At 41.1% G+C, this 16,433-nt stretch overlaps 1 protein-coding gene across 4 annotated transcripts in view; it reads left to right on the plus strand.

Moving 5' to 3' along the window:
• The window catches only part of LOC140134559 (chemerin-like receptor 1), a 201,363-nt gene extending 189,018 nt beyond the window's left edge, over positions 1 to 12,345 (plus strand). For 3 of the 4 annotated variants that reach the window (XM_072154957.1, XM_072154956.1, XM_072154955.1), the window contains one exon: positions 9,532 to 12,345. In XM_072154957.1, the coding sequence (XP_072011058.1) occupies positions 9,564 to 10,628 (1,065 nt within the window). In that variant the 5' untranslated portion in view covers positions 9,532 to 9,563 and the 3' untranslated portion in view covers positions 10,629 to 12,345. Of the gene's footprint in view, positions 1 to 3,123; positions 3,251 to 9,531 lie in introns of those variants that run through there. The other variant, XR_011856359.1, reaches the window with a different exon arrangement.
• The last annotated feature ends 4,088 nt before the right edge of the window (positions 12,346 to 16,433 follow it).

Below are 16,433 nucleotides of genomic sequence, written 5' to 3' on the forward strand. Positions count from 1 at the left end.
TGTCTGTAATGTATCTAATGTCTGTATTATCTGTACTAGTGTCTGCAGAGTATGTAATGTCTGTATTATATGTACTAGTGTCTGCAGTGTATGTAATGTCTGTATTATCTGTACTAGTGTCTGCAGTGTATGTAATGTCTGTATTATCTGTACTAGTGTCTGCAGTGTATGTAATGTCTGTATTATCTGTTCTAGTGTCTGCAGTGTATGTAATGTCTGTATTATCTGTACTAGTGTCTGCAGTGTATATAATGTCTGTATTATCTGTACTAGTGTCTGCAGTGTATGTAATGTCTGTATTATCTGTACTAGTGTCTGCAGTGTATGTAATGTCTGTATTATCTGTACTAGTGTCTGCAGTGTATGTAATGTCTGTATTATCTGTACTAGTGTCTGCAGTGTATGTAATGTCTGTATTATCTGTACTAGTGTCTGTAATGTATCTAATGTCTGTATTATCTGTACTAGTGTCTGCAGAGTATGTAATGTCTGTATTATATGTACTAGTGTCTGCAGTGTATGTAATGTCTGTATTATCTGTACTAGTGTCTGTAGTGTATGTAATGTCTGTATTATCTGTACTAGTGTCTGCAGGGTATGTAATGTCTGTATTATCTGTACTAGTGTCTGCAGTGTATGTAATGTCTGTATTATCTGTACTAGTGTCTGCAGTGTATGTAATGTCTGTATTATCTGTACTAGTGTCTGCAGTGTATGTAATGTCTGTATTATCTGTACTAGTGTCTGCAGTGTATGTAATGTCTGTATTATCTGTACTAGTGTCTGCAGTGTATGTAATGTCTGTATTATCTGTACTAGTGTCTGTAATGTATCTAATGTCTGTATTATCTGTACTAGTGTCTGCAGAGTATGTAATGTCTGTATTATATGTACTAGTGTCTGCAGTGTATGTAATGTCTGTATTATCTGTACTAGTGTCTGCAGTGTATGTAATGTCTGTATTATCTGTACTGGTGTCTGTAGTGTATGTAATGTCTGTATTATATGTACTAGTGTCTGCAGTGTATGTAATGTCTGTATTATATGTACTAGTGTCTGCAGTGTATGTAATGTCTGTATTATCTGTACTAGTGTCTGCAGTGTATGTAATGTCTGTATTATCTGTACTAGTGTCTGCAGTGTATGTAATGTCTGTATTATCTGTACTAGTGTCTGCAGGGTATGTAATGTCTGTATTATCTGTACTGGTGTCTGCAGTGTATCTAATGTCTGTATTATCTGTTCTAGTGTCTGCAGTGTATGTAATGTCTGTACTATCTGTACTAGTGTCTGCAGTGTATGTAATGTCTGTATTATCTGTACTAGTGTCTGTAGTGTCTGTATCATCTGTACTAGTGTCTGTAGTGTATGTAATGTCTGTATTATCTGTACTAGTGTCTGCAGTGTATATAATGTCTGTATTATCTGTACTAGTGTCTGCAGTGTATGTAATGTCTGTATTATCTGTACTAGTGTCTGCAGTGTATGTAATGTCTGTATTATCTGTACTGGTGTCTGCAGTGTATGTAATGTCTGTATTATCTGTACTAGTGTCTGTAGTGTATGTAATGTCTGTATTATCTGTACAAGTGTCTGTTGTATGTAATGTCTGTATTATCTGTACTAGTGTCTGCAGTGTATGTAATGTCTGTATTATCTGTACTAGTGTCTGCAGTGTATGTAATGTCTGTATTATCTGTACTAGTGTCTGCAGTGTATGTAATGTCTGTATTATCTTTACTAGTGTCTGCAGTGTATGTAATGTCTGTATTATATGTTCTAGTGTCTGCAGTGTATGTAATGTCTGTATTATATGTTCTAGTGTCTGCAGTGTATGTAATGTCTGTATGATCTGTACTAGTGTCTGCAGTGTATGTAATGTCTGTATTATCTTTACTAGTGTCTGCAGTGTATGTAATGTCTGTATTATATGTTCTAGTGTCTGCAGTGTATGTAATGTCTGTATTATCTGTACTAGTGTCTGCAGTGTATGTAATGTCTGTATTATCTGTACTAGTGTCTGCAGTGTATGTAATGTCTGTATTATCTGTACTAGTGTCTGCAGTGTCTGTAATGTCTGTATTATCTGTACTAGTGTCTGCAGTGTATGTAATGTCTGTATTATATGTTCTAGTGTCTGCAGTGTATGTAATGTCTGTATGATCTGTACTAGTGTCTGCAGTGTATGTAATGTCTGTATTATCTTTACTAGTGTCTGCAGTGTATGTAATGTCTGTATTATATGTTCTAGTGTCTGCAGTGTATGTAATGTCTGTATTATATGTTCTAGTGTCTGCAGTGTATGTAATGTCTGTATTATCTGTACTTGTGTCTGCAGTGTCTGTAATGTCTGTATTATCTGTACTAGTGTCTGCAGTGTATGTAATGTCTGTATTATCTGTTCTAGTGTCTGCAGAGTATCTAATGTCTGTATTATCTGTACTAGTGTCTGCAGTGTATGTAATGTCTGTATTATCTGTACAAGTGTCTGCAGTATATGTAATGTCTGTATTATCTGTACTAGTGTCTGCAGTGTATGTAATGTCTGTATTATCTGTACTAGTGTCTGCAGTGTATGTAATGTCTGTATTATCTGTACTAGTGTCTGCAGTGTATATAATGTCTGTATTATCTGTACTAGTGTCTGTAGTGTATGTAATGTCTGTATTATCTGTACTAGTGTCTGCAGTGTATGTAATGTCTGTATTATCTGTACTAGTGTCTGCAGTGTATGTAATGTCTGTATTATCTGTACTAGTGTCTGCCTGAGCTCTGCTGCTAGAAATGAGCTGTTCTGCACAGGGGCTCAGTGGTTACTTCTCAGCCTTCGGGCTGGAGTGTTTTTGCGCCTAAATGAAAAGTCGCAAGTGATGAATATCATTAGGCGCAACAAAACATCTGGATTGGTAAGATAGATAAGGGAAACCTGGTTATTTTTGCTGCGCGGCTAGTTTGGCGTATAATCGCAAAAATGGTGCAGAAAAAAAGCGAGTGATACATGTGGCCCTTTGTTTCTATATATCTATTATTTATCTTTTCATCTATCTCCTATCTATCTATCCATCGATCTATACATCCATCCACCTATTATCTATTTACCTATTCTTATGCCTGTTGTTATAGATGGACTCATCAGTGTGAACAGCGCCCAGATTACAGCCTCAGTAATGACCTAGAAGTCCGGTGCAGCAGAGTGGAGCGCACATTAGCTCTGCTGCGTCAGGATTGGAGCCTAGTCACATGCTGCACTAGTACATTAGTCGTCAGCCAAATAAATAACATAATTGCAAAAACTGATGATTTGATCATTTTTGTACAAGAGGTTCTCAAAAAGGAAGCTGACAGATTTCCTCAAAAACCACACAAGAGGGTTTCTTCTATTTATCTACTGCCTGTTTCCATCTGTCCTCTAAGGCTAAAACTTCTATAAACATATGAAGAAGTCAGAGACTACTATACAGCTCCACCTGGTGGTCACTGTATAGCGCTGCAATACTCTGCACCACATTGTATCATGGCAACACTGGAAAAGGCACAAGGCCACCTCCATCAAGTTTAACCTATTCTCCAGAATGCCCAATTGCTTCAATATTTTGGAGCTTCCCATGGTCTCAGTTGCTCATGTAGCCGTTGTGGTGCTAGATAATAAATTGCCCCTTATTGTTCACTGATATCCCCAGTCAGTGGAGTAACAATCCCACAAAACAACGGCACTTAAATATGTGCACTGAAATATACACTCAGCGGCCACTTTATTAGGTACACCATGCTAGTAACGGGTTGGACCCCCTTTTGCCTTCAGAACTGCCTCAATTCTTCGTGGCATAGATTCAACAAGGTGCTGGAAGCTCCTCAGAGATTTTGCTCCATATTGACATGATGGCATCACACAGTTGCCGCAGATTTGTCGGCTGCACATCCATGATGCGAATCTCCCGTTCCACCACATCCCAAAGATGCTCTATTGCAGCGGTGGCGAACCTATGGCACGCGTGCCAGAGAGGGCACGCAAAGCCCTCACTGCTGGCACGCGCCCCATCCTCCCAACAACTGCCAGGTGCGGACAACCACTGTCCACACCTGGTTGTCATGGCTGTTAGCAGTATCGGAGCTGCTCCGATACTGCTAACAGCCATGACAGAGCGGGGCGCTGACACTGCCGTCACTCTGATCACTGCAGCGCACAGGACGGTAAGCATCCCCGCGCTGGTAGCGTAATGATGTAATTACGCTGCCAGCGCTGGGCACCTTACTCCGTGTGCGCTGCAGTGATCAGCCGGAGGAACGAGTCTGAGGTGAGTGTATTTATTTATTTTTTTTAATTCAGCGCATCCATCCTGCCCGCTCCCGCACCTCCCATAAAACTCCGCCCGCAACCGGGCCGATACTCACGGCACAAACTGCGCCTGCTACCACAAGCCAGATCCCCCCCCCCCCGCGCGCGCGCCCGCCCGAACCCCAGCCTGTTATGCCTGCTACCGCAACCCGCCGACCCCCCCCGCCCCCCCGCAAGAACTCCGGCCGCTCTCACTAAAACACCCCCCCCCCCCCCGCTCAACTCCGGTCACTGCCCCCCATCACCCCCTCCCCTGGAACTCATGCCTCATAACCACACTGAACCGAACTCCAGATGCTGCACCTCCCCCCCCCCCCGGAATAACAGACACCTGTAAGTAAGTAACATATGTATTTTTATTTATGTATATGCATATTATATATTTATATGTGCATTTATATATTTATACCTGTGTGAGGGCTTATTTTTTGCGTAACATATTTTACTTCTCATTTATTATTCCATGTCGTGTACTGGGAAGCTGGATTTTAATACTTTCGCTGTGCGCTCCAAATCATTTGTCTCCTTTATTCTTTGGTTCGGTCCTATCGCAGTGATACCAGATTTGTAGGTTTTATTGTGTTTTAATGCTTTTTCTATAATTAAAACAGTGTACGAAAAAGAAAATAGTTTCGCCATCTTGTGACGCTAATAACTTTAGTGCACGGAGCTGGGGAGGTGCGATTTTTTTTGCTTAATGAGCTTAATTTGAGGACTGCGTGACATTTCGATAACTTTTTATTACTCTTTTATGTGATGTAAAATGGTGTAAAAGTGGCGTTTCAGTGTGTATAGGACTGCTGGAATCCGAGCTCAGACAGTCCTGTGTAAATTGATTCTAAACTAAACCGTCAGTTTTCTGGTTAAATTGCCGTACTGGCACTTTGCGATAAGTAATTTGGTTTTGGGTTGCAGTTTGGGCACTCGGTCTCTAAAAGGTTCGCCATCACTGCTCTATTGGATTGAGATCTGGTGACTGTGGAGGCCATTTGTGTCCAGTGACCTCATTGTCATGTTCAAGAAACCAGTCTGAGATGATTCCAGCTTTATGCCATGGCGCATTATCCTGCTGAAAGTAGCCATCAGATGTTACAGGGTACATTGTGCTCATAAAGGGATGGACATGGTCAGCAACAATACTCAGGTAGGCTGTGGCGTTGCAACAATGCTCAATTGGTACCAAGGGGCCCAAAGAGTTCCCTACCATCCGAATGTCGCAGCAGAAATTGAGACTCATCAGACCAGGCAACGTTTTTCCAATCTTCTACTGTCCAATTTCGATGAGCTTGTGCAAATTGTAGCCTCAGTTTCCTGTTCTTAGCTGAAAGGAGTGGCACCCGGTGTGGTCTTCTGCTGCTGTAGCCCATCTGCCTCAAATTTGGACGTACTGTGCGTTCAGAGATGCTCTTCTGCCTACCTTGGTTGTAACGGGTGGCGATTTGAGTCACTGTTGCCTTTCTATCAGCTCGAACCAGTCTGCCCATTCTCCTCTGACCTCTGGCATCAACAAGGCATTTCCGCCCACAGAACTGCCGCTCACTGGATGTTTTTTCTTTTTCGGACCATTCTCTGTAAACTCTAGAGATGGTTGTGCGTGAAAATCCCAGTAGATCAGCAGTTTCTGAAATACTCAAACCAGCCCTTCTGGCACCAACAACCATGCCACGTTCAAAGGCGTCAAATCACCTTTCTTCCCCATACTGATGCTCGGGAGAACTGCAGGAGATTGTCTTGACCATGTCTACATGCCTAAATGCACTGAGTTGCCTCCATGTGATTGGCTGATTAGAAATTAAGTGTTAACGAGCAGTTGGACAGGTGTACCTAATAAAGTGGCCGGTAGGTGTATAAATATATATGGAAATGAATAAACTGCACATAAATATGTCCATGCATCAAATATACTGTACACATAAATATACACCAGCAGGGAATATACTGCACACATAAATATACACCAGTAGTGAATATAGTGCACACGTAAATATACACCAGCAGTGAATATACCTTAAACATAAATATACACTAGCAGTGAATATACTGCACACATAAATATACACCAGCAGTTAAAATAGAGTACACATAAATATACTGCAGCAGTGAACAAATCACACATAAATATACACCAGCAGTAAATATATAGCACACAAATATACACCAGCAGTGAATATATAGCACACATAAATATACCCCAGCAGTGATTATACCTCACACATAAATATATACACCAGGAGTGAATATACAACACACAAAAAAATATACCAGCAGTGAATATAACTCACACATAAATATACCCCAGCAGTGAATATATAGCACACAAATATACACCAGCAGTGAATATATAGCACACATAAATATACCCCAGCAGTGATTATACCTCACACATAAATATACACTAGCAGTGAATATACTGCACACATAAATATACACTAACAGTGAATATACTACAAACTTAAATAAACACATGCAGTGAATACACATTCAGTCCAGACAATGACAATATTTTACATATATTTTTTTATTTGAAGTATTAATATATAAATATACACCAGCAGTGAATACATAGCATGCATAAATAAACACCAGCAGTAAATAAACTGCACACATAAATATACACCAGCAGTGGATATACTACACCCATAAATATACACCAGTAGTGAATATACCACACACATAAAAATACACCAGAAGTGAATATATAGCACACATAAACATACCCCAGCAGTGAATATACCTCACACATAAACATACACTAGCAGTAAATATACTGAAAACATAAATATACACCAGCAGTGAATACACATCCAGTCCAGACACTGACAATTTTTTTAATATATTTTTTTATTTGAAGTATTAATATATAAATATACACCAGCAGTGAATACATAGCATGCATAAATAAACACCAGCAGTAAATAAACTGCACACATAAATATACACCAGCAGTGGATATACTACACCCATAAATATACACCAGTAGTGAATATACCACACACATAAACATACCCCAGCAGTGAATATACCTCACACATAAACATACACTAGCAGTGAATATACTGAAAACATAAATATACACCAGCAGTGAATACACATCCAGTCCAGACACTGACAATTTTTTTAATATATTTTTTTATTTGAAGTATTAATATATAAATATACACCAGCAGTGAATATATAGCACACATAATTAACACCAGCAGTAAATAAACTGCACACATAAATATACACCAACAGTGAATATACTATACCCATAAATATACACCAGTAGTAAATATACTACACACATAAAAATATACCAGCAGTGAATATATAGCACACATAAATTTACACTAGCAGTGAATATACTATACCCATAAATATATACCAGTAGCAAATATACTACATACATAAAAATATACCAGCAGTGAATATATAGCACACATAAATATACCCCAGCAGTGAATATACCTCAAACATAAATATACACTAACAGTGAATATACTGCACACATAAATATACACTCCAGATGATACACATCATTTGAAGTTTTAATTTTCTCCTTCAAAATTTGCTTTCATCAGAGAATGCTGCATTGCTTCAATTACAGAATTGCAGACATTTGGTTTCTAACTGTTAATTTGCTGAGGTAATCTGGAGAAATTTCACCCCATGCATCTAGAAGCCCCTACGCCAAATTGCATCAGCTTGCTGGGCACTTTTTCTGTACCCTATGGTCAAACTACTCCGACAACAGCGGAATGGGGTGAGATCTGGTAACTGGGCGGCCGCTTCATTACACATAGATACCAGCAGCTGCTTCTTCCCTTATAGGTCATGTATAATTTGGAGGCTTTGGGTCATTGTCCTGTTGTAGGATAAAATTGGTGCCAATCAAGCGCTGTCCACAGGGTATGGTGATGTTTCAAAATGAAGTGATAGCCTTCCTTATTCCAAATCTCTTTCACCTTGCACTAATTTACCCCTTTACCTCAGACCATCACATGACCCTCACCATGTGAAAAATGGCGTCAGGCGTCATCCACCCTCTTTTCAGTGGTTCTCACAAATGTTCTTCTGTGTGGTCCAAATGCCTCAAACTTAGATCTGTCTGTCCATTACACTTCCTCTGTCCAATGTCTGTTCTTTTGCCCATATTAATCTTTTACTTTTATTAGCCAGTCTCAGATATGGCTTTTTCTTTGCCCTCTGACCTTAGGGCAGCATCCTGGAGTCGTCTCTTCAATGTAGAGGGCCTGTGAGGTTGAGGACCTGTGAGGCGTCGGAGACTCTAATGTACTTATCTTGTTGCTTAGTTGTGCAGGGGGACTTCTCTTTATACTCTGGATAAAGCCTGTTTGTGCTCTGCTCTAAAGGGAGTAGTATACACCATTGTAGGAAATCTTCAGTATCTTGGCAATTTGTCACATGGTATGGACTTTATTTTCAAGAACAAGAATAGACTGTGACGTTTCACATGAAAGATCTTGTTTTCTGGCCATTGTGAGGGTTTCATAGAACAAACAAATGTGATGCTCCAGATTCTCAACCGGCTCAAAGGAAAGTCAGTTTTATATCTTCTCTAAACAGCCAAACTGTTTTCAGATGTGCTAGCATACTTGAACAAGGGTTTCAAAGGTTTTCTTAACATCCATTAGTCTTACACAGTTAGCAAACACAATGTACCAGTAAACCACTGAAATGGTGTTGTTGGAAATGGGTCTATATACACCTATGTAGATATTGCATTAAAAACCAGATGTTTGCAGCTAAAATAGTCATTTACCACATTTAACAATGTATTTTGGATTCATTTGATGTTAGCTTCATTGAATGAAAATGTACTTTTCTTTAAAAAATAATGACATTTCTAAGTGACTCCAAACTTTTTAGTGGTAATGTAAATATACACCAGCAATGATTATATAGCAGACATGAATATATACCAGCAGTGAATACACTGCACATATAAATATATTCAAACAGTGAATATACATAAACACACAAATATAGATCAACTGTGAATAAAATGCACACAAACATATAGACCATATTCACAGTTGATGTGTATGTATATAGTATGTGTTCATAGTTGCTTGTTGTCAGACTCTAAACCAAACTTTAATTGATAGTGAAAGGTCACATGTTTTTTTAAAACCTTGAGGATTTGGACAATTTTATCGTTTATTTGTAATATTTTTTTGTTCTTTTTTTTATAGGTTCTATAAACGCATCGTCCACCATTGAAGTCATGGAGACCACCACAACAACCTATCTGGCCACCAATATTACCAATGTGTACAACACCTCGGCCAATACCACTGATTATTATGATTATGATGATTATGAAGATTTTCAACTTTCTCCCCTGCATTATTTCACTGCGGTGGTCTACATTTTGGATTTTCTCCTTGGGACTATCGGGAATGGTCTGGTCATCTGGTTCTCGATCTTCAAGATGAAGAAAACAGTCAACGTTATTTGGTTTCTTAACTTATCGATTGCGGATTTCACCTTTACCTTATTTCTCCCCTTCAGCATATCCTATCTTCTTAATGGATTTCATTGGTCCTTCGGGAGCTTCATGTGTAAGTTTAACAGTACCTTGGCTTTCGTCAACCTCTTTGCGAGTGTTTTCCTGCTCACAGTCATCAGCATTGACCGTTTGATCTCGGTTATCTTCCCGGTTTGGTGTCAAAACCACCGAACTCCAAGACTGGCTTTGTTCGTTGTCATCGTAGTTTGGTTCCTGGCTCTTCTATGTAGCTTACCTTACTTCATATTTCGAGACACTGAAGATTATAATTACACAATCCGTTGTAGTAACAACTATAAACTTAATGGGTCAATAGATGATGCTAGGATCCGACACAAGTCTTTAGTCACAATGCGATTCTTGGTGGGATTTCTAATACCTTTCACCATCATTGTCACCTGTTACTCTGTGATTGCCCAACGGATCTATAGAAATCACTTGACCACCTCTACCAAGCCCTTCAAGGTCATCATCACCGTGATCATTTGCTTCTTTGTCTGTTGGATTCCTTACCATATTTTCTCCTTGCTGGAATTACATTCCTTTTATCACGATTCTGATCTGTTCTATAAGATAAGTGCTGCCATTCCTTTTGCTTCCAGCCTGGCCTTCATGAACAGCTGTGTCAATCCTTTCCTCTATGTTTTCATTGGTCGGGACTTTAAGGACAACATCTGCAGGTCTTTCCACAGCATATTCGAGAAAGCTTTCAATGAGGATTCAGTGGCAAAAGATCTTATCAGCAAGACCAAGTCAACATCTAACTCTCAGGTGGTCTGAACCGTGGAGCCACCTTCAAAGATGAACTTCTTCCTTGACTTTTAAGGTTCCTCAACACTTAATGGGTGGACTGAATCGCCTAGAAAGATGATTTTAAAGACTTTTTGGTAGACATTTTTATTTAAAGAACTACACATTTTCAGTTTGGTCTTAATGCATTGTGGGTGACCTAAATTATAGGCTACCAGAGTGTGAGAGTTACTCTCGAAAGCTAAATTCAACCTTGAATAGATACATTTGGACAAAGTCTAGCCTCTAAAACTTCATTGTTGAGTGGGTTGGGTTCGGGGTGGGACTCACGTTGGACCTGACTTTCCCTTTGTATCATGCAGAATAGTCACTAGAACAACATCCAATCTCAAGATTTTAGCTCTAATAGAGTAACAGTCTTGCTTTCAGGATACACATTTGGGCACCACAGTAACTTGTAGAATGTTTGAAACTTCACAAGATCCTGTGGCAGGAAAACTGAGAATGAGATCTGCAAACCTTCTATTCTCTTGAGCCGTAGACCTTGTTGTGATTACCGGTCTCGATGTAATAGGTGATACATTTGTACATTATAATTAGATCACACCATAGCCACCTTTTGTATAATGTCCTTAGAAATTAGCTAAGGACGAGATGTCTCAATGGTTGACCAAGTGTCTGACTCCAATGGGTCAGCTGTGTGCCGGATTGGTGGCCGAACAGTCAATCCGGTAAATGGAATCCGGTAACATGGCTACATGTCCTGGTCAGGGGGCCGAACCCAAACTTGAAAGTCAAGTCCTCTCATCTCTAGTGCTGAGTCCTCCAGAGAAATCAGGTCCATTTTGTGTCAAAACATGCTGTACATTCTCTCCACCAGATTTTTTTATGTGTTTTTAGACTTTTTGTACCTCCCTAATAATACATCCACCTGACTGTTTGTAGCAGCTCAATGTCGTGGCTAAACAGGGACCCCACTGCGGATAGAAAGCCCAGTCCTACTGGTCTGAATGGGATGGTTTGTGTGACAGCTTCAGAAAACTTTTGCAGCAGATTTGCTTTTTTCGAACATTCCCTTAATATCAGCGTTAATTAAAGGGATCATCAATATGAAACAAGTGGTGCTCTGAAAACCAACCTTGACTGCTCAACTGTTTGCAGAAACCATCTCTTCACTGGTCACCAAGCTGGGGCTATTCAATGTATTATAAGTGTACTTGGTGTTGCAACTTATCCCTATTGAACTGAACTGGAACAAATGGATGTGACATCAGCGGGAGATGGTGATATACTGACTCCAGTGCCAATGTCCTTTCCAACAGCTAAATCATGAGGTATTCAGAGTAAGGGTGGGACCACCACGGATGTTTATGACTGATCTCAAAGATTTGTAAGTAGTATCATAATACTGGTAACCCCCCTTTAAGTTGTTAAAATATCATAAGTCAATAAAAATATGCTGGAGTTATACATTTCCTCCATATATTTAAATATTAAAACTGTCAGCCACCACTAGAGGGAGCTCATTAGCTGATTGAATACTGTGTTGTCATAGAGTTCAATTTATAACACAGTAAGTCTGTGAGCTCCCTCTAGTGATAGCTCCAGGTAGTCACATTTATTTTCCTATTATAGATTTGTTAAAATATCAACTATTATTCTTTTAAAATGATTGTTGGAAGGATTATCACTTCTGAAGATATTGAACCATTTATTCTTACATCTATTGTGACAATTAATTTTACCAGTTCAGTAAATAAACATTTTTTTATTATTATAATTGAAATTGTGAATTAAATAGTAAACTTAAAAGAATTTAAAAAACGGAAGAATTTATCTTGCGATGAGTCATCACATTTATACTTGAATTTTACACCTGTCAAGCGGACACCTCAGCCCCCCCCCCTCCCCGCTGCAGGATAGTCTTATGAGATTTGCATTAAGTATAACAGATAATAAATAGTGATGAGTGGACTCGGTCAGGCCAGACACCAACGAGTAACACCCGCTGAATAAGAAAAGATCTATAAAGTGGCGCTGAGTGCGAAACGCGATGTCTTTTAAATAGATGTATACAGACCTAGGAATACTTATCACATCTGCGCCATCTGAACATCCAATATTTTTCCTTATTGATACATGTGGCATTTGGTCTTTAGCAAATTTGTGACTCTAATTACTACGCTTGGTCAGGGGCAGCTTTAGGTTTAGTTTCACATCTGGATTATGGTGATAACTCAGGGAACACTGGAGGAAACTAAACAATGGCCACGTTTGAAAGGAGACAGTTTTAGGCGCCAAAAAAGTCACAAATGACACAAACACAAGGAAAAGTCTCAGAAATTAAAGGAAAAGATAAGCCAAAAGTTTGATACATGTCCCCCATTGTGTTTTAATACATTTAAAAAAATCAAAACCTCTTGTACTAAAAAAGGTGCACAAGATTTATAAATACATGTGCACGATGTGTGCACAAAGACCGCCAGAAAACCGGCACAAGAAGCCTAATAAATGTGGGCCAATGTGTGAACACAATGGGGGTCACTAAGGGTTTACTAAGGGTCGATTCGCGTTTTCCTAACGTGTTACCCGAATATTTCCGATTTGCGCCGATTTTCCCTGAATTGCCCCGGGATTTTAGCGCACGCGATGGGATTGTGGCGCATCGGCGCTGGCATGCACGCGATGGAAATCGGGGGCCGTGGCCGAACGAAAACCCGACGGATTCGAAACAAACCCTGCCGCATTTTTTTAAAAAAAGTGTCACGGGACTCTCGCTTACCTTCACTCGGTCCGGCTTGGTGAAGATCAGTGCATTCCGGGGAACTTCAGCGCAGCAGCGACACCTGGTTGGCGTGGGAGGAACTGCCTTAGTGAATCCCGGCAGAACCCGAATCCACCGCAGAGAACGCGCCGCTGGATCGCGAATCGACCGGGTAGGTAAATCTGCCCCAGTCTGTAGATTGTACGAAAAAGCTTTTCGAATACCATCTGCCGATAATTGGGTGGTGTCAGTGAAGAGTAGCATGAAACACACCCCCTCCTCTGCTCCAGCACCTCCTCTCTGACACTGGAGAGGATTATACCGTGGGGGCTAGAAATAAAATTCGCCGTGACGCAGCCCCAACAGAATGGCTTGCTAATCATCACATCTGAGGTGGTGGAAGGTCCTCTTTAAATTGACTCTCATCATCCTCCCTCCTAATCTGCTTTTCTCTTTGTGAGTTTTGCTGACTTCCATCTTGCTAGCAAGACAGAGAGATGCTCATTGAGGCAACATAAGTCTGCAGAGGGAAAAACTGCTGGAAAATCTGGGTCATAAATCACATAATGACTGGAAACAATGTTTCTCGTCATGTGCAGGTCACTAGAAGGTGAGCTGCTCCTCACAGGAGGAAACCTGCGGAGCCACCTCTGGCCATGGTACCAGGGAGAGGTGAGTCATGTTATTCTAGCGCAGTTAAGGTTTTGGGATAAATGTATCTCTGTCTAGACACTTTCTGTGATGTCCGTGTAGACACATTCAGGAAATGTTCCAGTTGTGTTTGTGCTTTCATAAGAAGCAGATGGTGAAGCTGGTGAGATCCTCGGTGGTCAGTGTGGAGCAACGTCTGCTGCGGTGGTGACATTTCCTGTGTGTGGAGCTTCTTGTTTTTGAGCAATTCACGGGCATCCATAGAATAATCTATATACACACATAGACCACATAGATCCTATACGCATTTACACAAAACACTGACAAAACTTCTAGGCTCTTCTTCTGTCCTCACTATTACTACTCTTGTGCATGTGCCCACCTTCTGCTATTGAACATGATCTACCTTAGGCCCACTGATGTGTACAATACCAGGATGCAAGAACATCGAGCTCCAGAAGGAGGACCCATGACAATTCCTGTAGCCTACAGTAGGAGGGACGGAGGCAGAAGCAACAGAGCATGTGCAAGCAGTTATTATGGCCATGAAGGTTGTGCCGCAGTTGAAGGTATCTGTAAAACCTTGTCTGGTCCAGATCACAAGTCTGAGAATGAAGGTAGCACCCTATCAGCGTATAATCAGCTAGAGTTTGTGTTCCTGCTTTACCCCAGATGTTACATGAGATTCCCCATGAAGCCATTTCGGTTGTAGTGTCATTAAAGTGTGTACGTTTCCTCGCCCTTTTCCTAATTTGTTTGGCTTTATTGAGTATCTTTATATCCATCTGTTCTGAGCTTTTTTCATGTTTATCTTTGTTGGTTGATGAGGACCAGTGATTGGTGTCTTGACTTGATACTTAAAGGGCACCTACCACCCCGATTCTACCTATAAAGGTAGAAGGGGTGGTAGGTGGATGGATGGGACGTGAGGATAGCCCTTTTTTGGGCTAATCCTCACGTCCCGGGTGTCTTTTAGAAAACTTTATTGGAGGCATATGTAAATTTTTTTATGCGGCTACTGGGGCGTGGAGTAGCCGGACATGAGGCTACTAGTCGCAGCTATTCCACGCCTTCGGCTGGCCGGCCGCGGCTCCGAGGCCGGAGCTACTGTGCATGCGCGGAAGGCCGCAGATGCCGGGTCGAGGACGAGGGCGCGCAGCTACGAGAGCGTAGAATAGCCGTGACTAGTAGCCTCATGTCCGGCTACTCCACGTCCCAGTAGCCGCATAAAAAAATTTACATATGCCTGCAATAAAGTTTTCTAAAAGACACCCGGGACATGGGGATTAGCCCAAAAAAGGTCTCTCCTCACGTCCCATCCATCCACCTACCACCCCTTCTACCTTTATAGGTAGAATCGGGGTGGTAGGTGCCCTTTAAGTTATCCCCAGTAATATTCCCTAATAAGGGTCTTATGTAGCAGCTCAAATGTCTGTGACTCTCCAGCTGCTAAAAATGGGATTCCATGCGAAAAGAAACTTTGGTAAGATTTTGAGTAATCTACTGTAGTAACATCACCACAAGCCATCTCAGACCAGACGTCTGATGAAAGGGCTGAGAAGTTCTTCAGACGTCCCGAAGAGCAGGAATCTAGAAGAGGACTAACCTAGCGAGGACACCATCAGGTAAGAGAGGCATCACAGAGACACATCGGAGTGGACTGCGATCACTATGTGGGATTAGGCTCATGAGGTCACAGGTTGGTGATGATGTCATTGTCTATTGTACTCTGTGTAGTGGCTACAGTGGGTGGAGGACCTGGTGTGTAACACCCCTGCCAGATAAGAAGACACCAGTATTAACAATGTTACAAGCAGTGGGGGGGCCCCAGGGAAAATTCTGGGCACCTCATGGGTTTAATTCTAATGGAACCATTTTTCCCCACTTTGTAGTTCTTCTCTGTTTGACCTAAAAGAAGAAAAGAGGAAGAAAACAAGGCTACACGATAATTAATGAGAAATCGTAATCTTTATTACACATAGAAAGCATAAAAAATATATGTATATAATATGAGTGCATCACAGGGCGAGATACACAATGCACGCCCGGTAATAGTTTGTCCTCCTTCCTGTCACCTAGCGCCATTTTCGCCACCTTCTGGCATTTATTTGTTCATCCCTGGCTGTGCCGCGCTTCTGTGACTCATAGGGGCACATTTACTTACCCGGTCCAGTCGCGATCCAACGGCGGGTTCTCCGGCGCTGATTCGGGTTCTGCCGGGATTCAGTAAGGTCCGTGCGCCGATATTCACCAGGTGTCGCTACTGCGCCAAGGTCCGCCGGAGTTCACCTGCTTTTTTCTGGTGTATGTGAGTGCTTGATCTTGCGTCACAAATGGCTTTTTAAATTCTGCGGTTTTTCCGAATCCTTCGGGTTGTACGGTGGCCACGCCCCCCGATTTCTGTCGCGCGAAAGTCGGCG

This window comes from Engystomops pustulosus, chromosome 6 (assembly GCF_040894005.1).
Source record: "Engystomops pustulosus chromosome 6, aEngPut4.maternal, whole genome shotgun sequence".
In the NCBI taxonomy this organism is placed as follows: Eukaryota; Metazoa; Chordata; class Amphibia; order Anura; family Leptodactylidae; genus Engystomops; species Engystomops pustulosus.